This window comes from Parasteatoda tepidariorum, chromosome 3 (assembly GCF_982258835.1).
Source record: "Parasteatoda tepidariorum strain Cologne lab strain chromosome 3, Ptep-v5.0, whole genome shotgun sequence".
Classification (NCBI taxonomy): Eukaryota; Metazoa; Arthropoda; class Arachnida; order Araneae; family Theridiidae; genus Parasteatoda; species Parasteatoda tepidariorum.
In genome coordinates this window covers 66,718,745-66,745,623 of record NC_141757.1, presented here as the reverse complement: position 1 = coordinate 66,745,623, position 26,879 = coordinate 66,718,745, and the positions used below count along the sequence as shown (strand labels likewise).

The window sequence follows — 26,879 nt, the reverse complement described above, 5'->3', positions numbered from 1 at the left end:
TTTCAATAGAAAAATCTAAAGTTTCAACTGTTTTTATTTATTAGAAGCTGAAAAAAATTAAAATTAATTATTTTTAAAAAAATAATTTGGCGACAATAAAAAAATGATTAAATGGGGCGATTAATATTAAAATGTGATAAACTTGCGAGGAACTTGACTTCGCGCGCGTAGTGTAAAATTTCTTTCATATTTTTTTCGCTAATAATCGTTTGCTAATCTTTTTATTTTTATTTCTTTCAAACTATAAAATACGATGTTTCTTTTTAGTCATTTAATAATGTATTTGTAATTTAGTAAAGAAATTATGAATAAAACATTTTGAATAAAAAACACTTTATTCAACGAATGTCTAGTTTTATAAAGGCGTGCTTCTGATAGAATATGATTATGCTCCAGATTGTGCTTACTTAATGTGATTATTTTTTAATTTTTGATTTTCTTTTTCAATAACTGATACAATTTCAATAATATACACACGTATGCATAGATTTGGAATAATATATTTATCAATTTCTTGAATATATATTTTATAATTATTAATACGAATGCGTAGTCAACATTTTTAATCATCTTAAAACTTCCCCCGGTGGCTGAGCGGTAGCGCTTTGCCCTGTCGTTCCTCGGGCCGGGCAAGGCTGACTCAGCCTTTCATCCCTTCAGTGGGTCGATAAATAAGTACCAAGCATGATTGGGAACTAAACACTGGGGGCTCCGCGTTCGGCTGACCACCTGACCGGAACATCTGCTCCTGCACCCCAGAGCCCTAGGTCCAGAAAACTGAGATGGGCATAGTAGGCCTTGGCCCTCCATGGGCTGTCGTGCAGCTGAGTTTAGAGTAGAGTTTTTTAAAACTTCTTTACATCTTATATATCGCCTTAATCTTAAAATAAATTTGTAAATTACCTGTCTATGCGTGTTTCGCAGAATTACTTTTCTAACTTTTTTATGGAATTTTAATGCAATTTTTTTTAAAATTCTATTATGTATATTTTTTTCCAATAATATACTAATTAATTGTTTAAGTACTTTAATTTATGTTTTTCTTTAAAATAAAATTACTTTTTAAATTATTGCTAAGTTCTTATTGAAAGAAAACTTAAAATTATTGCCAGCTATCTGAGAATTAAATCTTGTTAAGAAATTAAAAATATTCTACTGATCACACTCAATATCATTCGAAGCAGAACAGCTGACTATTTACTAAAAATACTATTGTTTACGAAAAATGAAGATAAATTATTAATTTTATTTTTTTTATTACTTCTTATTTATTCGAGTAATGAAAAGTAAATGCGTATGTGCGCACAGGGGAAAAATTTAACAGATTGTTTTGTTTTTTAAATGAACAAAAAACTATGGGCATGCAATTTTAATTCAACATTCAAAGTTAATCTTGTGCGCTAACCCTTTTGTCTTAAAAAGTTGAAAATATTTTCTTTAAAAGTTGTTCGTATAATTTCTCAACTTTTGCACAGTTCAAAAAAATATTGCTATATCAGGAAAATGTTCGATATGCCTTGTTTTGTTAAACAACTACTAAAATAAAAAATTGCAAAAAGATTTGAAAAATGTGCTATTTTTAGAATCATCATCTCAAAAATTGTTCTTTTACTCCAATTGACTTTTTTCTTCTTAAATAACTTATAATCATAGTTTTAACACACGTTTTGAAGAAATTATGTATACAAATTTCTCCTAATATTTCGTAATAAAAAAACAAGAATATTAATGATTTATTTATACAGTGAAACCTGCCAAGTTGACCACACTTGTAAGTTTTACACCTGAATAAGTTGACCTCAATTATCAAGAACGGAAATTTTCCTACTTAATAAAGAAGCAAAACCTTTGTAACTTGACCACCTGTCTATCTTGTATGTTGACCACTGAAATAAGCTAATTTTGTCTAGGAGTATTATGAAATTCTATTCTAAAACCCTCATAAATTGACCAGAAAAAAAAATTCAGAAAATTTTCTGTCATTTCGCAATGTATGTTAATATTTCACTTGTTTGGTGAAATAGTGTAAAAAGCTAATCTAAACCTTTTTGTGAGTTGACCATCTGGGGAAACTGTAGGGAGTCAGCTTTTGACCATTTCTTTCATTCATTCATTGAAAACAGGTGTGTTAGTTGAAAAGTTGCTCTTCCAGTTGCAATAGTGAGCAAATAGGCTTGTATGCGTAGTAATAACAGAATAAATTTTAAAGTGTTAAAATAATTTTGCTTTGTTAAAGTTTTCAATGTTTTCGTGTTCTGATATTTTAAGAAATTATTTTTATTAAACACTTCACATGCATAACTAACAAAATAATTTTTTTTTAAAAGTTAGTTAAATATTAAAATTATTTCTGTGTAACAAATTGAAGTTCGTTTAGGTTTAAACACATTTCTTGAGATATTCATTTGGCCATTTGCTAAATCAAATTTTTAAGTCAAGTAAAAAAAAAATTTTAATGTATAGCAACATGTAGGAAACGAAAAAGTAAACAATGTCCCACCCCTTCTATAAGTTGACCACTTGTCTACGTTGGCCACTAAAACAATGCACATGAAGTGGTCAACTTACCCAAGTTTTACTGTAATTGTTTCATTGAACCAGAGTAGTTAATTGTTTTCGTAATAATCGGCCTTACAACTATTTAACTTAGATTCTTTGGACTAGGCGTCACTTCATGCATGTCTTTCGAGATTGAAATTTCAAAGATAAAATGTAAAAATTACAAGAATGCGTAAGCTGGTTTCAACTAACAAAAAAAAGGGACAAAATCGTTGGCAAAAGAAGTTATCTCATGAAAAGAGTGTCAGAGTTGAAAAATTATTGTAAAAACTGTAACAATTGTTACTCTTGTTTAATTAAGGGTATTATAAACCTAATTTTCGTTTAATCATGTTTTTTAAAGAACTAACGAAAGGAGTGTGTAAATAACATCAACTCTTTTTACTGCAAACTAAGTTTACTTAATATCATTTGCAAATATTAAGAAGTACAAATTCTTGACTTGCTCCTTAAAATAAAGTTTTATTTTAATCGTAGTTGAAGAAGTACGGATATAGTTAAGGGAGGTATGCGACATTCGGAAAAAAAAGTCGTGTGATAGAGATAGTTTTAAACAGAACGAATTAGTTCTTTTAATTGAAATGCTGACAATATCATTACAGCATTTTGGTTAACAAGTGCCATGAAAAAAGGTTCTGAACTTAAGATATGGATTTTAATATATTTTCCTATTTACATACCTCCTTGATCTCCGCACCGTTTTAATATTCTGTAAAGCATAAAATGAAATAATGTTGAATAAAAAAATAGATTTCAAATGAAATATTTTATTTTCCTTAATACAGGGTATCTGTTACATTTTAGATTTTCAAATTCATAACTTTTCATGTCTAATTCCAAGAATTTTCATGATTTAACGAAGCTACTATTTTCTCCGATAAAAACAGAATAATAAATTCAAAAAGCATTATAATCACATTATATAAAATAGGTATAACCAAAACACTGCAGTAAGAACGCACTTTAATACAAAACCCCTCTATTTAAGCTTTTAGCTCAATTTCCGCTTTTGGTTTCATATTTTGTAATGTGGCAATCTTTTTCGAAAATATTTTAAATAATTCTTTAAAAATTTCACGTTCATGTAATAAGTTCATTTGAATTCGCAGCTCGCTTTATAGATTTCGTTTCATGTTTTATTCTGTTTCTTCTTTATACTTAATTTTCTGATTTCGCTTGATATTTTTACTTATTGTGTTCCATTATGTTTGTAATTTTTTTGTAAAATTTTTTTGAGTGCTTCTCAAACTATTGCATTGATATATTTTACTTTGGCTATATTGATACAATAATAGAAAGTACTATTTTTTTGCTGATATAATCGTGTAAGCTGATGAAAAGATTATATCTTTTATTTTCCGGATATTTTTAGAATTTTTTTTCCGGTTTCTTGCTGTTTTATTTTTTATTATTATTTTTCTTCCCCCCTTTTTTATTTTTCCCAAGTTTTTTCTACATTTTGAACTTATTTACTTATTTTATGAGTTCTATTTACTTGCAGCTTATGCGCAATAAATAAAACTTATTATTTTTCGTAATTTTCTTCGTGTTTTTTTTGTTTTTATTTATTATGAACTATATATATATATATATATATATATATATATATATATATATATATATATATATATATATATATATATATATATATATATATATATATATATATATATATATATATATATATATATATATATCAAAATGCTTTTAAAATGCCTTATAACATTTATTAAGTTTTACAATTTTATCGAAAATAAATACCGTGATTTCTATAAAATTTTGCGATTATGCATCAGAATAGCTATCTTTTTTCAGGTCCACCTTTGCTTGATCACTTTTTTTTCCTGTCCTAAGAAACTCGAAGTGCGGGGCAAAAGCATTTAACCCTACAACTCTTCATAAATTTATGATAACTTATGAAAATTTGGTTTTAATTCAAAACTGTCATACAAATTACATTAAAACAGCTTTACGAAAATAAATAATGTCAGATAAAAATTCAAAGATTCTATAATCTTGGAGAATCAAAAATAATTTATTAAAATTTCTTTTTTAAAGGAGATTTAAAAAAAAAAAAAAAAAAAAAAAAAAGCCCAGAAAGCAACGCGAAAAATTCTTTTGGTTGCTTAGCAACGAGAAGCACTATCTTTTCCCATCTTGTCATTCATTCAGTTTCTTTATGGTTGTTATAAATTATTTCCCCTTCTATGGCGAGGTAATTTGGCATATTTTTAAACCATCGCCAGATATATAAATCCCTATTGCGACCTAATTTACAACCCATTTTTTTCGAAATTTTGTCTACCCCCCCTATTTTAAGGGTCAGGATTCCAAATATGTAAAAAAAAATACATGTTTATTCAGAGAAAGTACGTTTTTGTGTCTGATTTCGTAACTTAATTAATAGTTAGCACTAATTAATTAGCATATTTGAGGTCACCCCCGGGAACCATTAAGATTGACACTTAGATCGTGAAAATCCGATCATTAGAACAAAAGTTATTCAGGGTGATATCTTTTTTTTTTTTGCGGACTGTACATGTATCGTTTATATAATCAGTTTTACAAGTGTATATGTATTGTTTGTATAATCAGTTTTTAATGTTTTAAATTCAAATAATATTTTATTTCTTTCAGTTATTTAATATTCGAGTAATGATTGGCCAATCTGTTTTTTCGTTAAATTTTAAATTTTTTTATTACTTTAGACATTAAGATGGAATAAAACGAATGTATTTAAAGTAAAGGAAATAGCTTAATTTAATTTTATGCTTGTTTCTCTTGTCGGAAGAAATAAGCGTAAATTTTAAGTTTAAAAAAAATAAAAATGTTTCATTGTTTAATGCATAATCTGGTCAGACATTTAATTGTTTTCTAAGATTTAAGAAGGGATCAGGTGTTTCAAAGTATTTTAATTAAAAAGTTGTCGTTACTTACTTAATTTTACCCCGTAAAATGCTAAAGTAAGATTTTCTTCTTAAGCTTTGTAATCAACCGCGATGCTTTAAACATAGGTAGAATCTATTTTAGATAGCTAAGTATTACATTTCAGGACCCGCGCTAAGGATTTCAAATTATTAGCTAGTGAGATAGCCAAATATTAAAAGTATTCGCCAATTTTCGAAAGTCTTCGCTAAATTCAAGTATTAAAAATTTTTTATGATTAAATTTTTTCCCCATTGGAAACAATTTTACTATAGTTTTCAGGCACATATTATTTGAACCCAATTCTACCGGAAGTTGCTGTGATCGAATAAAAAATACTGATTTGTTTAGAAAAATTCATTTTGACGTAATTTTGAGGATCGAGTTAGTTTCCAGTGGAAAAAATCATTCGCCAATACTTTCGCTATAACACAATTTTATGCACCAAATTCACGATTTTATGACAATTGACCACGTGGCGAATGCTTATCACTGACCCTGCATTTAAAAATCGAGTTTAACATATTAGAAGACATTACATGATATAACAAGCTTATTATTTACCTCTCTCTCAAGGAAACTATTTAATTATTATTGCTATAAAAACGAAACTGTATTCTGTCTAATTTTTTATATTTATTTTATTTGTAATTAAAACTTAAGGTGCATGCAATTCAAGAACAGCATTCAGCGTAAAATACTTTATACAAATTACGCGATATAAATTTTATATCTTTGAACACGTTGTCATTTTGTTACCCTTTTTACGCAGAGCTTTTATTATAGATATTTTCATACTTTTTTCTTTTATATTAATTTAAGTCAAAATAAGCGAAATATATTTTATTTAACATTTTAATAATCTATGGTTATGAAATACAACATGAAGCGCATGTGTCGTTTCTACGTTAAAGTTAAAATTTTCCAATTTCGGCTCACTTCAAAAACATTTTTCAAATTTGCACTTATTTGCAGCTACTACAGAATTAATTACAAAATTAATTTACAAAATAGATTTTTGAAAAATTCTTGAATATGAATGCAAAGTTTTTTTTAAACTACTTTTTTTTTGTATTTAGTATAAATTTGATTCTGATAATCTAACAGATTTTTTAATAACTATTAGACTGTTTTTTATAATTAAAAAGTATCAAAATATATTTTTCTTGTAATTAGAGTGTTGGAAAAAATAGGTAAAAAGGACATCGAACTTCCCTCTGCGTCGCAGGGTTATTAGGCAAATTAAACAAACTTCTTTATTTTCTCTCTGAAAAACCTATATATAAATGTAAGATTAAGATTTTTTTATGTTGTGTAATTTCTATAACTCACGAATCACTTAAGCCAGTTTGCAGAATATGCAAATGATATGTATCTAAGATTGTGTTTAGCGCATTGTATATATTAATCATGATTAATGAATATATTACAATTTAAACCCCAAAATTCATGAGTGTCATAAAATGTTTACAATATTTTTAAATCATTATTACCTCGAAGTAATACCGACAAATGTCATAATTTAGCTAATTTGGAAAACAAATTCTGAATTAAAATGTGTCATTTTCAATCTCATTTACATTCCTGAATGTTGAAATTTGCCGGTAAGAGAAATAATGATGTTTGTCAAATATGTCGGACATTCAGTAACTTTGGGCTTTCAAGGTCGCAAATATATTAGTTAAATTGTCAACAGTCATCAGAAATTGTGATTCAAACATAACTGATTTGAATTAATCTAAATTCCTAGTTCAAGTTTGGATTTAACTGTGAATGAGGTTATGATTAATGCCCGGATGTAACTATGACTGAAATTCTCAAACTCACTATAGCAGAATTAGAAATTCGTGTAGTTGGATTTCTCTCAAATAAGATTGTGCATATGTCTTTCAGTTTTATGCACGATATCATAGTGTTGATTAATGCTGATTTATTGATCATTTGCTTTTTTTCACCCCTTACGAAGAAAGGGTATTCAGCTGAGCATTTAAACATAATTCAAATTGAATTTTGTTTCGTGCGCTAGTCAAAACATCGCTAGAAATATACTAATGGGATATAGGTACGAGCTGATATTAATTCTTACTTGAATAGCGGATGTTACTAAAATAATTATCATTATACAAATCGCAAGAATCGCATTTAAAAATGCTATTCGTCTCAAAAAACCATCCTCATTTACTTTGTTTTGAGATTCTCGTGTTTTTTAAATGATATATTAGAATGTTTTCAAATATTTTTCTGCATATTAAAACAAAACATTGCAAAAAAACATATCCAATAATAAAAATAAATACTAACACATTGAAAAAGTTATTATCGTAAAAGTGTTTTTAAAATAATATTTCAAAAAATAATTAAAAACTAATTTCCATACTATTTTAAAATGATTACATTAATAATAATTTTAAAATATGTTGAAAAATATTTTTTATAACTTTCTATAATATTAACCGTCTGAAATTTTTCAATGCTTTTATTTTTAGTATATTAATTACCAAAGTGGAAAAAAATGCAAAAACATTTAATACTGGGGAAAAAAAGCTCTATAAAGTAAGCATTGTAGACAGAAACACTTTGCTAGCTGGAGCTTTTATCTCTAGAAAAAAATATTCTCTTCAAACTTTGTTACTTCCCCTAAGAGAATGAAATTCAATTTCCTACAAGTTAACAAACTTAGCTGGAAGTTGAGATTCTGGGTGTGAAGTGGGGTGAAAGCAAACTTTGAAATAGAAAATGACAAGTGAATAGAAGGCAAAATAATGTTTTCTTTTGACAAAAATATTGTTGTTGTCAGAACATAAGATATTTAAACTGCTTTTTTAAACTTCGACTTGAGCATGTTCAAGTGAAGGTCAGGCATCAAACTCATTACTATTTAAACTAAAGAGCCTTATAAATTGTATAAATGTGTGGAAAACTGCATAATTTACAGTTCACTGATCTGAATAATATAAATCACAGAAATTATTAAAGTTCAGAAGCTTTTGATTCTTTCAAACTTTGTATTTTAAGTACGTAACAAGATACAGCTCTTAATTTCTACTGAATTAAGCAATACAGAGCGAACTTGTTTAGTTTCTTATGTCCTGTTTTGCTTTAAAGTCTCTCTGACACTATCTCTGAATTAAAGATTCTGTTATATTTCGTGTTTAAACATCGGCAATTGGATACTTGCTCTTCAAGAAGAAAATCACATATACGCCCACATGTGACCTATGACGTCAGCAACAGCTGATTGTTTATAAGCAAAATGGAATGTTAAAGTTGAGTTAAGCGTCTCCATATAAGTTAGAATGTTAATTAACTTTAAATAAAGCGATGTATCGCACATCAAATTATTTGAGACGTAATTAAATATATAGTGAGAGAATTGAAACCCTTTTGAAAGAATCGTTGGGAAAGAATATAGAATGTATCCCTTAAAGGAATTTATATTTGACTGGCTTGGTTTACTCGAAACAGAATGGAAAGAAGAGTTGCTAAAGTAAACAAATGCCACGTTTCAACAACAAAATAAGGATCGAGATACCCACACTTTTCTTTTGCAGGTTTTCTAATCAATATTTAAGCGAACCAAATTTTTTTTTGCTTGCTATTGAAATACTAGTTCACCAAAAACATACTTTTACAACAAATAAAACATACAAAACATACTTTTTTTTTATAAAAAATTATTAATTTCATTATTTAATTTAATAATTATTAGAAAAATTTCTAAATTGTACAGTATGCAAAATTTTTATCACAGTTTTAAGTTTGTAGTTTTAACTAACAAAATTCAAAATTTAAGTAAACGTGGTTTTAAATACATTCAGATTAAGAAATAAAAAAAATAGTCTTTTTGAAACTGTATTGTATATTACGTAACAAAGACATCTGAATCAGCTCACATGTAATAACGCTATTCAGTTATTTTTTATTTTACGCACTGTTAATAACGATTTTATTTTGCGTTATTTTAAATTAAATTAAAGTAACTACTATCCTTTAAAATGAAGCATTTTTTAAAAAATTAATTCAATTCAGTTTTTAGAAACCTAACATTTTACCTCATTTTACTTACTAAGATAAATAATTTATTTTCCAATTAAATTATTATTTAACTATTTGAATTCTAGTTTATTTTAACCATATTTAAGCTCATTTTTTGAAGGGGGTTATAGTTTTTATTGTTTTTCAAACTAATTGTTTCATTCTTTCGACTTGAAAAAAATATAATTTGTAGTTCCTGAAAGAGTTGATATTCTTACAGAATAATAATGAACATCCGTTTTTTTTAATGTATGCAATGCGTACATTTTATCTCCAAAGGAGTTTAGATTATTCAAAGAAGAATGTAACAATGTATCTCAATATAAAAAATATCTTTACCTCACCAAACTTATTTTTTATAAAAAAAAAAAAGTATTTGGATTATTCCAGAAAAACGTAAAACGTGGTAATAAAGTTATAAAGGTAAAAAAAAGTATTGTTTCATTCGTTATGAAAAATGATTTGAAATGTAAACACAATTTTGAGAGGCCATTATCACAAAATATAGGTAAGTCCTTTTGTTTCCGCGTAACGATCTTCTTTATCTTCATCCGCCCCATTTGGTAACCATGGCAACCCATCTTTCATAAGGCGACACGTGCGTCATACGGGTTAGAGAAGCATACTGCACAAAACAGACACGATGTACATATTTCGGGTGACATAGAAATTGCAGGTTATAATGACAATTTTTTTTAAAGGTGATCTGTTTTTATGTCAGAGTTTTTGGAGTTAAAGGGAGACAGGTGCTTCGTAGAAAAGATAAATCATAGAGTTGGGAAGCGATTGTTCGAATTGATAGAGTAATATTGCCTTGGATTCTTTTGAAAGTAATTAGTTGAAATTAAAGGATATTAATGTTAGTAATATTTATTTTGGGGTCATAAAACTAGTTGGTTGGATAACTGAAACTAGTTCAGAATTTTGAATATTATATCGATACCATATCTGAGTTGGAATAAAGTTTGAGAAAAACAAGATACTTATATAATACAGAGGAAAATTCTTTTTCGTAGGATATTTTCACGTCACCGATTTCAAATCTGCAATGGCTTACTCTCTCTATGCTACTCTTTTAAATGTCATTTTTAGTCTATATTTGTCGAAATATACAAGTCCAGAAACGTTTTATACAACAGGGGATCTCGTAAATGCTACTGCAAACTTCTAGGGAAGTTAAGACATCATCAGGATTTAAATTGCATAAGAACTAACTCCAAAAAAATATCGCCATACACCACTAGCTGCTCTTCCCACTTATGAACTGTTTCTTCGTGAGTTTCTGAACAGGAATCGGTCATTATAGAGAACTGGTCTTAGCCGTGTTCGATTACATATACGAGCTTGGGTTTCAATACAATTTTAATCCTCATGATGTGCCCTAACTTTTGTAGAAGTGTATTGCAAAATTTATTCGACCCCCTGTTATGTAAAGCGTTTTTAAACTTGTACATTTCGACAAATAAAAAAAAGGCTGGTCTAAAAATGTCGTATAAAAATATGTAGCATTAGGAGAAAAACTAGTTTTATATTTGAGGTCTCCATCTTAGAATCAGGCAAGATCAATTATTTTTTGTAAATGCAACAAAACATTTGCTCTTCATTGTAATCTATGCATGTTGTTATAATTAATTGAAGTGTATAATGTGTGTATAAAGAATATAATTAATCTTATTTCTTATCAGGTGCCTCGAAAATGATCTGCAAATTGAAAAAAAAAACAAAAGATAAAAGGATCAGTTGAGAAAATGGAAGGAGATCGAAATAAATGAAACGGAACAAAATAAATGGTTTCCTGCAATTAGCTTTGTGAGAACTTAATATTTATGCAAGTTTAAAAGTTAGTCTCCTTAACAGTCAACAGATGAATTTGTTGACTGGTTAAACCGTAAGTCAATTCTTTAAAAATAATTTGCATTAACAGAGTGTATCAGTACTAGTACAAAATTAACCGACACCAGTACAATTACTTCATCATTTAAAATGGAGATGCTGCAAAAAAGAAGAAAAAAAATAGTTTATAGTTTTCCAGTTAGCAATGCTATCCGTTAGCAAATAATTATGCAAATTTGGGAGAATAAAAATGGAATTTCCTAAAGGGAACGCAGCAAACCATAAATTTTCTTTCCATTTATCTAAATCAAGTTGTTGTTTATTATTAAGGAACTTAGATCATATTGAAAGATTATCCAACGTAAAGATGCAACTCTCTCTATATATATGATTATTTATTTTTCAATTTCCCCCTGCTTAAAAATAAAGTAAAATTTGCACGTGTTTCTGTTTTCATTGCTATTTATTTTTATTGCAGTTTGTTGTTGCTTTTTGCATGTATTTGCATTTCCTATCTAGCTTGTGTTTTTTACGGTGAATTAAAGATAATAACTAAGTGTGAATTAAAGATAATAACTGAAATCTTCATTTTTGAAATTTTTTAGATTAAATTAGTATTTATCTTACTTAATATGCAATGAAACAATTATGTATTTAATAGTTTTTGACTTTTAATGTCGAGGATACAATAATATTTTCAGAATAAGCTATAAAAATGTCTTTAAAGATAATCAAATACATGAAAAGACATGTAATTAAAAGCACGTTTTTTTAAATTTACTTTCTCCCTTGTATGTGTTCCTCTAAAGGACAACTATTGCGACTTTTATATATAATGAGAAAAATTAATTTGGGTAATAACTAAAATATTTTAGGCTAGCAACAATTTATATCCAGCAAACGATGAAATGAAATAAATTCTGTTTTTGACTTTTAACGATGAGTATACAAAATTTTTTTTTTCTTTGCACCAGGATTATGTAGGAACCTTTCGAAAATTCACTAGAGGTTAAGAAATTTATGAAACTACGCGTGATAAAAATATTAAATAAAAATTATTTCTCGAGATAAAAAGACTAAAAAATTATTCTATTAATTAAGTCTCGTTTTTTGTAATATATGCAGTGAAAAATTGGAAATCTATGGACATGTTTTAGCGATATTCATGTATTTTTTTAAAAAAAGAAATCTTATACAATTTGACTATAAAATGAAAAACTTATTGCTTAAATATGTTGTTTATTCGAAAGATAAAATAGCTTGAGTTAATACGGAATTCACAAATATTTAAATATCTCCAGGGCGTGTTTTATTATGGCAATAAAAATTAATAAAACATAATTCAATTTATCAATTTTGATTAAAATTTAAATGCATGAAAAACTTGAATTACATATATTTTTTTGTTGAGGAACATGATTATTTTGGAGAATTCATATTCTTTAAAGATACACAGATCTTTTTGATTGATTTTAAAAAAAATAACTGAAACTGTTAATATCGTATAGGTTTTAAGAAACTTTGTTTTCACCTAATTGCATAGTAGACGAACAGAAAATTATCGAATAATTTAAGATAATAAATGCGTTATTTATTTAATGTAATCTCTTCAAATAGCTGACAAGGACTAAAAATAAATTATTTCATAACAAATATTGCGAGATTTTGTCAGCTTTAGTTTTTCTAAAACAATTTTTTCTCCCCTTACTAAAAGCGTTACTTTTAAATTTACTTGATGCTTTTATAAAAGAAGAGATTTACCGCAAAGAACTTCTCCATAAATTTATATAATCCCCTCTGAAATGTTAAACAATGTAACGTGCTTTATAAATAAATGTCAGCTTGTCTAAAGCTTGCATTAAAAGAATTATTACGAAGACGACATCAATTTCAAGAAAACGAAAGCTATTTTTTAGCTTTACTGTGTTATTTTTTTATTCGTGAAATATTAAATTATTTATTGGAAGAGCCTTTAATTAGACTCTTGATAAAATAATACAACAATCCATCTGCACGGTGTTAAAATGCTATTGTTCAAATGTCAAAGTGTACAAACAGAATATTATTGTCAGAATATTGAGATGAACCGAGTTCGAATCCCAGCGGTGACTGGCCGATACGAATTCCGCACCGGGCTTGCACCGACTACAGTGCTGATGTAAAATATCCTCAGTGGTAGATGGATCACGGGTTAGAGTTTACTTGCCAACAGACAAAGCGTGGGAGGTTTTTGTGGTTTTCCTCTCCATGTAACGCAAATGCGGGTTAGATTTATCAAAAAATAAATCCTTCAAGAAAGGCAAATTTCTCTCAATACTTGATCCTGGAGTTCCCTTGTCATCTGGATTGGGTTCAAAATTAGAAAAGGCTACCGAGTTGAACATTGATAGTCTCCAGCTCAAAATTGGGTCGACTGTTCAATGAAGGTTATAAAATGATGGTTGTATTAAGTAAGACTGTACTGATTTTTAGTCTTAAAGAAATATTAACACTATGTTATAATGAAAAGATAAAAGTTATTCTTCAAGTTTTTACCAAATTAGTAAACAAAGTTATCAACAAAAAAAAAATTCTAAATTTAAAAAGTCAAATGCAAAAATTAAAAAAAAAATAGTGACATTTTATAATTCAAATTTATTAACAAACTAATTAAAAGCCAATGAAAGTGCAAAATGCTAGAGGAAAACGACGTATTTTAAAATAGTTTTAGAAAATTGCTAAAAAAAGCCCAATAAGATCGTTTTTATTAGTCTTGTGGACAGACTAGCATTTAACCAAAACAATAACATGTGCAGTTTATTAAATTCTCTACACAATGAAACAATTTAAATCAAACTTGGCCCAATAAAACAATAATGGTGTAACTTTGTAAAGCCAGGAATGCATTAAAATCAATCCAGTGAAAAAAAAAACAATGCAGTAAATTTTAAGACCAGAAGGGCCATTGAAATCAAACCTGTTTCAACAAAACAGTGATGGAGTACCTTTGTTAAAGCAGAATTACATGGAAACTGCACCTGTTTTAACAAAACAATTGAACAACTTTGTTAAACCAGGAACACATTGAAATTTATCCTGATTCAACAAAACAATTTAATAACTTCACAAAACCATCAGGGCTTTAAAATTAAGCCTATCTCGAAAAAATAAAATTGTTTCAGTAACTATGCAAAGCAGAAGCCCAGGAACTTTTTGAAATCAAATCTAGCTTTACAAAACAGCGATCGAGTAATTGTGTCACAGCAGAAACACATTGAAGTCACTCCTCTTTCAACAAAACAATTGAGTAACTTCACTGAACCAGATGGTTTAAATCATTGAAATCAAATAGGTCTTAACAAAACAGTGATAGAGTAACTTTGATAAATCAGAAGCACTTTGATATCGCACCTGTTTTAACGAAATTGCATAATTTTACTAATCCCGAAGCTCATTTAAATCAAATTTATTTCAATAAAACAACAATAGATTAATTTTATTAAATCCTCAGCTCACTGAATTCAAACTTATTTCTAGAAAACAATGATAAAGTAACTTGAATCAACAGCACATTCAAATCAAACTTGAAGTTAGATTGAGAAGTGGAGAGAGAATACACTTTCCTTAATGTTGCGTTGCCTTAAGATGCTTCAATAAACCAAGATATAATTAGTTTCAAATTAAGTGGAAAATTAATCTTCAAAGATAATGTCGTCATGGCTTCTGAATAAACGTGAGTGCCTCATTTATATTCAAATGAGATTACATTTAATAGACACTTCAAGAACGAAAAGAGAGATGAAAGAAGTTTAAAGAATGTTTAGATTTTGTGGTTTTTGCTTCTAAAATATATGAATAGTTTATTTAATCATCTCAGAATACATTCGAAAATTAACTTAATTTAAAAAAAAATGACTCTTAAGATTAAAATATTCACATTCACTCGTTGTATTGAGTTACTTCAGATCTTTTCTGATTTTAAAGATGAGAGTAATTAAAATGCTTTTAATGTAAAATTGTTCTTGAACTATCGTTATTTGCGTTCAATTTATGATAATTCTTCGCTTGTCTAATTAAAGAGTGGGATTTTTATTCTTCATTTTAGAGTTTCTTTAAAATATAAGAGCATTTTGTATTTTGACTTGAGCAATATACAATGGCTGCTTCCATTTGGTGAAAGAAAGTGTTAGCATCTATAAGTAGTTCTTAAAATTGTTAAAACTGTTCAATTCATTTTCTTATTTCATAAAAGATTATTAGAAAGTTTTAATTGAATGCATGTTATGAAGATTTATTAAAAGTACATTATGAAGTGTAATATAACCTTATCTAGAGAACAACCAGCAACGATATTGATAGTTTGCGTCTAAGAAGAAAAGCAAACTTTTATTAAAAATTTGTTTTAATGCTTTAATAAGTATCTGGTCTTCCATAAATGACTGAAAATAAATTCAAGAAAAAGGAAAAGACGGAAGTGTAATAATTGCAGCGTTCTGCTTAGCAAACTGGGATATTTGTCTCTCCTAATTTTATATTAGTTAAAGTCATCAAAAAATGAGGCTGATAACTGACGGTTAACCTAAAGTACAATGTTTTAATCAAACTTTATTTTCAACAGTAAGAAAATGGGACAGTCTGATCATAAAATTAACAGCTGATTGTGTAAATACTGTTGAGAAAGTCTGACTTCAAACATTAAACACTATCTGATAGCTTTTATTAGTTAGCAGCGACATCTGTTGATAAATTTGGTAACTATTTTGAACTCAAAGAATAAATAAATGGTTTCCTAAGCCGATCCTTGCAAACTGTATATTTCTAGATTCTTACAGTTTTCTCTAAGTGATTTTTGAATGTTAACTCACTATTTAGAACTGGGTGAGTTAAAGAAGTTCAGTGCTCAATGTATTCAATAAACGCATTTTTTAAAAAACAAATTTAATAACAGGGCTCGAAGGGCATGAACATTGTTGATAGCCAGTAAGAATATTTAGCAATTTAATAACTCATGATTTCTATATATTTATCTGAAATACCAATGATATTATTACGAAAAGAGAATTTAAAATCGCGCAATTGATTAATAACTTTTTGATGCACCCCTTTCAATTTGTGATGATTTCGTCTGAAACTCACAATGTTTTTCGAACCACTTTTCCGGCGGTTTCAAGCATGCATTGCCAAGTTGTTTTTAAAAGTTCAATATTTTCAATACGGAACTATAAACTTGCGAATTTCAAATCGTGACTCAAATGAGTAATCACCTATCGGTTTTTGACCTCGATCGTTCGATTTTGAAGCGAATTCATTTTAAATCCATGTGGTTTTCTAGCAATTACTGGTACATATTTCTACATGTTTTCTTAAACTCCGGATACATTTTAATCAGATATTATTATGCAGGTGTATTTCGAATCACTCATTTGAATAAGAACTTTTTGAAGCAAGAGTTCGATGTTGTACCGACTTGGCTATAAATTCATATGCTTAGGTATTTATACCCTTAGACTTCTGAATAATTTTTTGCATTGAATCATTTTTGACTAAAAAAATTTTATAATTGTGTGCAAAACATTTTCAATTCACTTAAACAGTTCTTATGACATTCTTTCGATTTTGGGGATCTTGAATCCGAATCCAGTGAAAAAAATGTTTGTTCATTCAGAGAAAGTAAAATTTTGTGTCAATTTCTTCGCTTGAAATATCGTCAACACTTATTAACCAGCATATCTGAGGTAACTTCCTCTAGTCATTAAGATTGAGTCCTAGAACGTGAAGATCTAATCATTAGATAAAAAGTTATTCAGGGTGATTCGTTTTTTTTTTTTTTTGCTCACCATATTTAGGTTTAAGAATTTACATTTTAAAATTTTTTCGAGTGGGTATAATTTATTGTATCCTGGGTGCAATGGCGATATTCTAATTAGTACTTATAGGTCAAGATGCTTGCATCCATGAATAGTTAATAAAAAATAATTAAACTTTTTCTCTCCGTTCTTTAGTTATAAACATCTGCAACTGCAATGTTATAAATGTTTCGTTGAAATTTCATGAGCTAAACAACATTGAGTGTGCAATGATATTTATGCTTTGTTTGACTTCAGTTGGTCTGCATTAATTAACAAACAAATTAACGACACCCTGTTATTGAAAAGAACTTTTTGTCTTTCATGAACAAAAAAAAAGGGTCTCTTCCTTCGAGAACTTACAGAAATACAAATAAAAGTAGTCCAATAATTATAATCGAATTTAAGATATTAATTTTATTACATATTTAGTGATTTTGTTTATTCTTTTTGGTGATATATTTCGTTACTATTTCCTAGGTGCGAATACATTTAATTTCACATTTTGCAGTGTCTGTTGCTTATTGTACTTACAAAATTCTGTTTCTTCCATATTTTAGCCATACAGTTAGCATTGATAATATGCAATCAAATTTCAAAATTCTACAGTAGAATAAGTTTCAGAAGGAAGTTGAATATTCGTCTAAAAGCGTTCAATTTAATAATGTTTAAAATCAACCTAAGATCGTTAAACCTGAATATGACTCATCAATGCTTTGGTTGTCACCAGGAGAAGATGCGAAGTATGGGGAAGTGGAAAAAAAACTCTTTTTCATGAAAGATTTTTTTTTTTACAATTTGCTGCATTGCTGGAGCTTATTTTTTCGTAATTTTTTAAGCATTTCAAAATATAGTGAAAAACAACATTGTTTTGCAATTATTTGCGCTCTGTGAGTGCGTACTAAAATTTTTACTTACGCCACATCTTCAAGCTTGAGACCTTTAAGACGCGTATGCAAAAGTGCACATGTCTTATGGTCTGAAGTATCCACTGCCCTCCTCCTGCTCAATTTCACACCAGGTGGCAGTTCAGGCATAAGCATACTTCCACTACCTTCTTCGTCTTCATTTTGTGTTGCCAATTGCGAGTTGCGGTTCAAATGCAGAAGGTGGGGTGATACATTTGGAGATGATCCTCTTCGGCGACTATTCAAATGACGACTACCAGCAGCTCCAATCATAATATTTGGCTGGAAAGTTGCTGAAAAACAAAGTTAATATTTATAAGAAAAATAATTTATTTTAAACAGTAAAAACATGCGATTTTCAGCAGCCACAAATAGCATATATGTGAGTACAGTAAACTTTATCTAAGACAGATACTGTATAAAGCGGGATTTTACCGAAAACTGAACATTTTGAAAGTCCTGGCAGAACTCTATAGTAGTTTAATGAATTTTAGAACAGAAGAATTTGTAAAAAAAGAAGGATTCCCCATTACAATCATCTTTATAAATCCCCATTTTGTCATTCACATTAATTCCATCAAAAACTGAACATTTTGATAAAATCGCCATATGCTACTGAAGTTTATCAGATTTTAGAACTGCATATATTTTATAGAAAAAAATATGTATCCGTCATTACAATAATCTTTACAAGTGACCATTTCGTCCTCCAGCTAATTCCTCTGAAATCCCAATAGTAGCTCGTCAGATTTTAGAACAAAAATATGTGTCCACCATTACAATGATTTTCACAAATCACCATTTAGTCATCCTCCGAATTCCAGCACAAAACGTACATTTTGAAAGTCCTGGCAAACCATATAGTAGCTTATCATATTTTAGAACAGTAGATTTTATTTAAAAAAAAAAAATAAATACGTGTATCCGCCATTAGAATAATCTTTACAAATCGTCATTCCTTCATCAATGCAATTTTTAAGAGTATAAAACACATTTTACCTGATGAGTATTTCCGACATTACAAGTATAGTTTCTAAAATGCAAATTCTAAGTTTGAATGAAGATATCAGATAATAAGTACTTTGTACTATTAGAAATAAAATAAAAATATTTGAAAAGTTTTTTTGCCATAAAAAAATTATTTTCACACTTTTATTTTTAAATGTTTTTGAAATTAAATTCTTCAATTTTTGCCAGTGTTCTGAGAATTACAGGAAATGAATATAAGAAAAACTTGCCAGCTGAAATTCAGAAGGTAATTATGGACATTTTTGTTAGAAAACCGTCTACAAAATTAATCATAATTAATCAGATTTAAGGTTTTAGCGAAGGATAGTATGATTTATAAAAGGAACTGAAAATATCAATGATAATTGGGATAGTGCGACAAAGTAACTTAAATAGAATATATTATAACAGAATATAATAGAGGACATTTCAGTTTGTTAATAAAATGTAGAAGCTTTACACTGTCAAAACTACATTATGAACAATATAGAATCAGATAAGAGGAATGGTATCTGATTAATGTACAATAGAAAAGAAGAGAGAACCGTGATAGCCTAACTTAGTCATAATTTACCATAAGTAGAATGACAAAGCTTCGTAAATTTATAACAAACGCAAACTGAAGCAATATATCTATTGTTCATAATTTCATAACGAAATTCATATTTGGACAAATTAGTTCACATATTATGTTTATAAACTAATCAGTTTAATATAGAATTGACATGTCTATATTTGTTTCCAGACTAGCCCATTTAGTTACTTAAAATATCTTTTTTTTAATAATTTGTTACGAACGTAATCAAATTAAAAGAGGATGTTAATAAACATAATACTAATCAATATTAGATTTTCCAAGTAAATATGAAAGTTATTTCATTGAAGCTAAAAAAATTAAGGCTATTTTTTTTTTATCTAAACCTATTTTATAAAGAACTTGAAATAAACCCTAGGCAGCATGTTATTATAAAATTTTCTGATTTTTGATGATTTCGGAATACTACCATTTCACAAACCATAAATTACTTTGTTCTTGAAGAATTTTGAGAAACCAAGTTCCTTTAACTGTGATCAATTTTCAAATAATAATAAATACGTAAATAAATAAACTATTTCGGTTCGTATTAAAAAGAACATAGTGCTTTTCTATAAAACTATATAGGGTGTTCTTGAACTCATGGTGCATATTTTAAAGGCAATAGAACACAACTGGAAGAGCTTCAAAACATATGACTAAATTTATTTTTTTAAGTCCTTCAAAGTTTTTCTCGGTGAACAAATAGTTTGAGACAATGAGAGAGTGCTACGCTTTTAGCTGCAGTTTTTCCCCAGTAGTAGTGAATAAAGGCCTAGAAACAATTAGCAATTTCATTACTTTTCGTATTAATACCGTGAATGAACGTCACAAAGGTGTTTTTATTCCATATACAGGGATCTGCTTTTCAGAGCTATTCCTTTGGATTTTTTTATTTTAAAGTGAAAGAATGCATCTCTCAGTTAATAAGCAGAGTGCGAAAAAATGTTTTTGGATTAAGATTATTCCCATAGTAATTAAAATGCTGAAAATAAGCATTAAAATAATTAGCACTTTCTTAACTTTTCATATCCATAGCACGAATGTCACTGCTAGGAACTGAATTTTTATTCTGTTCAATCCGATTTGCCTACAGCAATTTATGCGTATACAATGTATGAGTTTCTGAGCAATCTTTAGCATATAGGCAGTTTGAGACAAGAACCATTTGTGAGAGCATAACTGCCGCCTTTTATGCGTTTTGTACAAGATTATTCACAATGGTGTAAACAAAGTGGTTTTACGTACTAAGCATTAAAGTAATTAGCATTTGGTTTTACTCTTTCTGTTAACAGCACGAATAAGCGTCACTTCTGTGAGCGTCGTTTCTATTTCATTCATATGGAGATTCCCTCCAGCGCTACAAAAACGCAAAGGCTGTATTGTATTTCGTGCCTGCTATTCTGTTCTAACGTATGTGCCATGCTTTTAGTAACACATTGTACATTTTGTAGTTATATTTCACCAGTTAAAGCCATATCCTGAGTTTTTCATTTATGTTATTTAGTACGTTCATTTTTCTTTTTTTTTCATTTGGAGCATTCATTTGTTTCATTTAGATATTTCCTTTCATTTCTGTTGCTTAAAAATTTTTTCAGTTCTATAATTTAAAACGTTCATTTAATTTCTATTTTTTTAAACGTTCATTTAATTTCTATTTTTTTAGAATGTTCATTTAATTTCTGTTAGTTAGAACTTTTCTTCAGTTCCATTATTTAGAACGGTCATTTTATTTCTGTTATTTAGAACATTTATTTCATTTCTGTTATTTAGAACGTTCATTTCCCTTCTATTATTTAGAACGGTCATTTTATTTCTGTTATTTAGAACGTTCATTTCTGTTATTTAGAACGTTCATTTTATTTCTATTGTTTAGAACGTTCATTTTATTTCTATTATTTAGAATGATCATTCCATTCCTGCTATTTGGAACGTTCATTTCATTCCCGTTATTTAGAACTTACATTTAATTTCTGTTATTTGGAATGTTCATTTCATTTCTGTTATTTAGAGCGTACATTTCATTTTTATTATTTAGAACGTTCATTTCATCTCTATTATTTAGAACTTTTTTTTTCAGTTCAATTATTTAGAACATTCCTTTCATTTTTGTTATTTCGAACGTCCGTTTCATTTTGTTGTTTAGAACGTTCTTGTCTAAATGCACTAATACTCACCCACAGTATTCAGATACCCTTAATTTCACAATTAAAAGATACACCTTAATAGGAAATAAATTCGAATTTATCTTGTTTTGTCTTTCAAACATAAAAATATTAATACCAGGCAATATTTTTTAAATTTATTTTGTATAAGTTAACTACTTTTAGAAAAATAGATTTATCAATAATTAAAGGTAGATTAAAGAACATGTAGCACACAACTTTTAGATGTATATCTCTCGAGAATTCTATTTAAAACGTTCTCCAGAATTTGCTAAACTACTCTTGGGGAAGAAAAATGAACAATTGCCATGTGTGTTAAGTATTTAAACTATACAATAACACATACTGTTTTCTGAGAAATATTAGAATTAGGAGTTATAATAACAATTTTATTACCACAAATCAATTGTTCCCTTTCTTGGCAATTGGTTTCCTTGGGCCTTAATTAAGGTATGTTGTAACATTCATAAGAATTTCTGGAGGACCCTCTCCCACCGTGAAGTTTTATTTTTGTCTGTAGTAATTGTTACCCACATTTTATTTACTTATTTATTTTAATTTTATTAAAATTAATTTCGGCAATTTATTCGTTCTTTTTTTTATCTCATTAAATTTTAACACATATTTTATTAACTGTATGTTTAAACCTCCGACGATAATGTTCTCTCCATATTAGGAAATCGTTTGTGCCATGACCGTTTTGATAGATTCAAATTAACGTTAATTTTGAATTGCTGCGAAAAATTATCAGAATTAGAATTCACGAAGTAGTGAAATAGAAAAAATGCACAGGGGTCACAGTGGAGAAACAATAAACATTCAATAATCAGTTCGTGGTTTATTAAATGTTAAACTTATAAGAAAAAATACCATGCAGACCACTCTGCAAGCCGCAGAAATGCAGCTGATGAAATGAAATTCAATATGCTGAAAAAACCATTTGTTTACGAACTTAACATGAGCTCTTTCAGAAATTCTAACTTGTTTTCAATTATTACTGCAATTTTAATTTATTTTTTTAAAGTGGTTTGCAAATTGCTGTAATTTTACAAATTCCTTTTTTTAAAAGTGATATTTGGTGCTTTACATTTACATTTTGTTTTGCTGCGCAAAATCTTTAAGAGTTAGTTGGTTGGTGTCGTATCCTCTATAGAATCATATTTCATGGTGTGCTTGAATAGTTTTTGTTATTTCTATGGCATTAAAAGAATACAAATCCTCTTCTGTGGGGTAGTTTAAGAGGTGAAGGCCTGCAGCGACTGCAGGGCAGTTAAAAACATGATATGGTGTCAGTTCCACATTAAGACAGTTGCCACAGTTTTGATATTTTCTAGTCTTATCTGTAGAAATTATCATGTTTTTATGATGTTTTGTTCTTAGTCTGATGAGAGTAGTGGCTGTCTTCCTATCGATGTCAAGATTAGTTATTTGATCGTGGGCTTTGATTTTTAAAGGGGTGAATAGTCTTGACTTTGCATAAGCATTTGCATCTGCCAACGTGGTTGGGATTGAATTTTGATTTAGAAAATCCTTTAAGAGTTAAAAAAAATGCCTTTAAGAGTTAGTACTTTACGTAAAAAAAAAACGTACGAGGAATTAAAACTAATAAGAAATTTTAATATTCAATTATTAGTTTAATAATTATCAACTCTTAAGTATGAAGCAAAGAAAAATACCATGTTTGCCCATGTACTTCCCTCTTAAATGAAGCTGCAGAGTTGAAATTTAAAGCGTTGAATGGGCCATTTTCAATCATAAACTTAACTAGATTTTTTTTCTCTGGAAGTTCCAATTTGTTCGAAAGTTATTACAATTTCAACTCCTTTTTTATTTGTTTTCATCACTTTTTTTGCTTTAAAAATGAAGCATTTATTATTATTATTATTCGTTGTTGTTGAAATTTTTCTCTCTCTCTGATATTTTACCTCGAGTCCAAATTTATATGAATAGTAACACAAAAAAAATGAATAAGTAGAATAAAAAATTTGAGATAGCGATCAGATATAAATCATAACGTTTATATCGAGTTTTTTTTAAAAGTATCAAAAGATAAAAACCGTTTGCGATTTGAACTGTTATGCAATATATGGTTATCATTATAAATTGATAACAAGTAAAATTATTTCTCATTTATCACTTCATATTGCGTCACAAATTGTATGTTCTTCAGTTTAAATATTTTTTTCCAGTTCAGTTGGTTTTTTTTTTAAATTCCAAAGAAAAACGTTCATTTTGTTGCGATTGATAATTTAACCAAATGTTCATAGATAAAATTATAATAATTATATATAGTAAAAACAAAATGATTTTTTTTAAATAATTGGTTGCTAAGCGGAGCAAGCAGTAGGCGGAGCTTCCTTGTTTGTTTGAAAAAACAAAACAATTGCATCGAATAAGAGTTTTCCTTTCGAAATATTCATATAGTAAAACTTAAGGTGGCGAGTTACAATTAACGATTACAGTATTTTTTTATTATTATGTCACGGAATATAAACGAATATGCTGGGGAAATCTTCTTTGCTGTCATTAAAACAAAAGAAAATTATGATTGCCAAATTGAATATTGAAGAATATTTTAAATGAATGAATAAGGCAGAAAAAAAGTTTTTGTCAACTTTGATGAATTACTTTATTTCTAGAGCATTGTTCAATAAAATAAATTCGTTGGATTTAATTTCTCTGATACGCTTTTCTAGGTTTTCGACACTATTTCAATGCCTGGAATAATCTGTTACAGGGTTTCCATGGGAACTACAGTCAATGATAAAGATTTTTGAAAACTCCGCGAAAAGCACTTTTGTTGTAATTCTATCGATTTCTTAACGAATGGGATTTATTTTAGTTCTCTCAAATTCATTTGTGTTTTTTTGGAGACATTTCCAATAAAGTAGCTTCGTATCTTTACAAAAATACGTCGAAACTCTGGAATCGAAATCAGTTTCGCTTAAAGAAGAACGGTAAAAAAGATGAAAGCTCTTTTGTGATTCTTAATTAGCTACATGGAATTTGAAGAAAATATTTCGATATCACTATATTTCTAAGAAAATATTTAGCTGTGGGAAATTTAAATAATATTTTTATTATTATTATTAAATCAGAATACCCTTACAAGAAATCAGAAAATATATTTGATAGATCAGTTAGAACATTGATCAGTTTTATTCCATCGATTAGTTCGCGCATTGATTAGGTAATTTAATATAGATGGTGTTCGATAATTACCTTCTTTAATGTACATGCTTGAAAATTCTTGCCAGAAATTATACATAAAAGAGGTCTCAAATCAATATTTAAATGAGGAAAAGTAAAGAAATGTTAATGAAATCTATCGAATCTCTTGTGAAAAGAGCAAAATTGAAACATCAAAAATTTGTTTGACTGACGAAGGAAATAGAAAAAAGTTAGAAAGCAGCATCTAGTAAACCTTCTAGTTTCACCAAGGAATTAAACTGATTTTGATATCTTTCATTCTACTTTCTCACAAGAATAGTGATAAATTTTCTCACTGTAATTTCAAAAATTTTTCCCACTTGAAGAGTGATAATTTTTTCCCCATTAGAATAGTGATAAATTTTTCCACTAGAACAGTGATATATTTCCTGATTAGAATAGTGATTTGATAGACATCGACAGCATTTTTGTTTCTTCCTTGCTTTAAAACTAATTGGAGACCTCAAATGTGTTTAACTTTCTTGTAGATAAGAAAGCTGAAATCGATATATTATAGGAGATAATTAAGAAATACTTCGAGATAAGTCTTTTATTTCTGTTGTTAGTTTTGATTCTCGATGATTTGAATGAATTTAAAAGAAAAGTGATCCGCTGTATTACAAGATTACTTATTTTTCCCAAGTATAGGACAATTTGTAATGTTGAATAAGAAATACATACATTTAGCTTGTGGATAAAAGCAATGCTTTCATAGAATACACCCATGACATTTTATCATACAAAAAATTAAAAGCTCTTTTATGTTTGATAGCATTCTCAATTTCTTTTTACAGTTAATAACTTTTTTTAAGCTTTAATGAATTTATTTAACATTTCTGTGCAATTTTATTTTTTTATATTCTTTGTACAACTCTGATCTTCCTCCTGTGTTAACATGCATTCCTTATGTTAATTTGAGTTTAATTTGTAATAAAAATTTCATAACTATTCATTGTCTTACTGTTCAAAAAATTTAAATTTCCGCAAAAAAAAGAATTGAAATGACTAATTTAAAAAAATATTTTTGTAATAAAACTATTTCTTATTACCTCCAATTGAAGGTTTTTTCAATATATGTTGAATTTTTTGATAATGATTAGATAGGTAGATTTACTGCATCAATACTTCTCTACAACTTTTCCTCTTTCTGTAAGTATTTGTTTCTTCCTTTTCTATAAGTATTACCACTGAGAAATTTAAGAAAATGTCAAAATATGAAATAGCCTCTTCCATTATTGTAGGGTAGTGCACTTACTCCAAATTAACGCATTTAAGTTTAATTAAAAGGACTTAAATGAGGGGAATCTGTTTAATAGCTAATAAGAAATACAAGTTTTAAAACTGTGACTTCACTGATATTTTGAAATACACAAAAAGCGAAATTAAGATGAAAAAAAAACTTTTGACCGCTGCCTTTTCAAAACTATTAAAACCCTATTTTCCAGTTAATGGCTATACCTCCTCTCTCATATTTTGATAAACAAAAATCTAAATCCGTCCAAAAAATGTTTATCCAGAAAAAGTACACTTTTGCATCTGATTTTGTAACATGAGAGATCGTTTGTGAAATCTGCATTTTTAAAGTTGGGCCTTTGAACAATTAAGATTGATTTCAAGTACTTAAAACTACATTATTTTTCTGCAACTACTTTGTTACAAACGTTGTTGACTATAACTACTTTTTTTATAAATGTAGTGACCATAAACTACTCTCTAAATATAGCAAATACTTCACTACTTTTGCTGGAGAGCTTAATTTATACATACATTCGAAATGGTTTTGTATAAAAAAAATAGACTAATAGTTAAACATGAGATATCATTATGAAATATTTAG

At 28.2% G+C, this 26,879-nt stretch overlaps 1 protein-coding gene across 1 annotated transcript in view; it reads right to left on the bottom strand.

The window, feature by feature from the left end:
- The window catches only part of LOC107449199 (voltage-dependent calcium channel type A subunit alpha-1), a 345,775-nt gene that overhangs the window by 220,606 nt on the left and 98,290 nt on the right, over positions 1-26,879 (bottom strand). The window contains exon 2 of the mRNA XM_087159475.1: positions 18,096-18,378. Coding sequence (XP_087015601.1) covers positions 18,096-18,358 — 263 coding nt within the window. The 5' untranslated portion in view covers positions 18,359-18,378. The remainder of the gene's footprint in view (positions 1-18,095; positions 18,379-26,879) is intronic.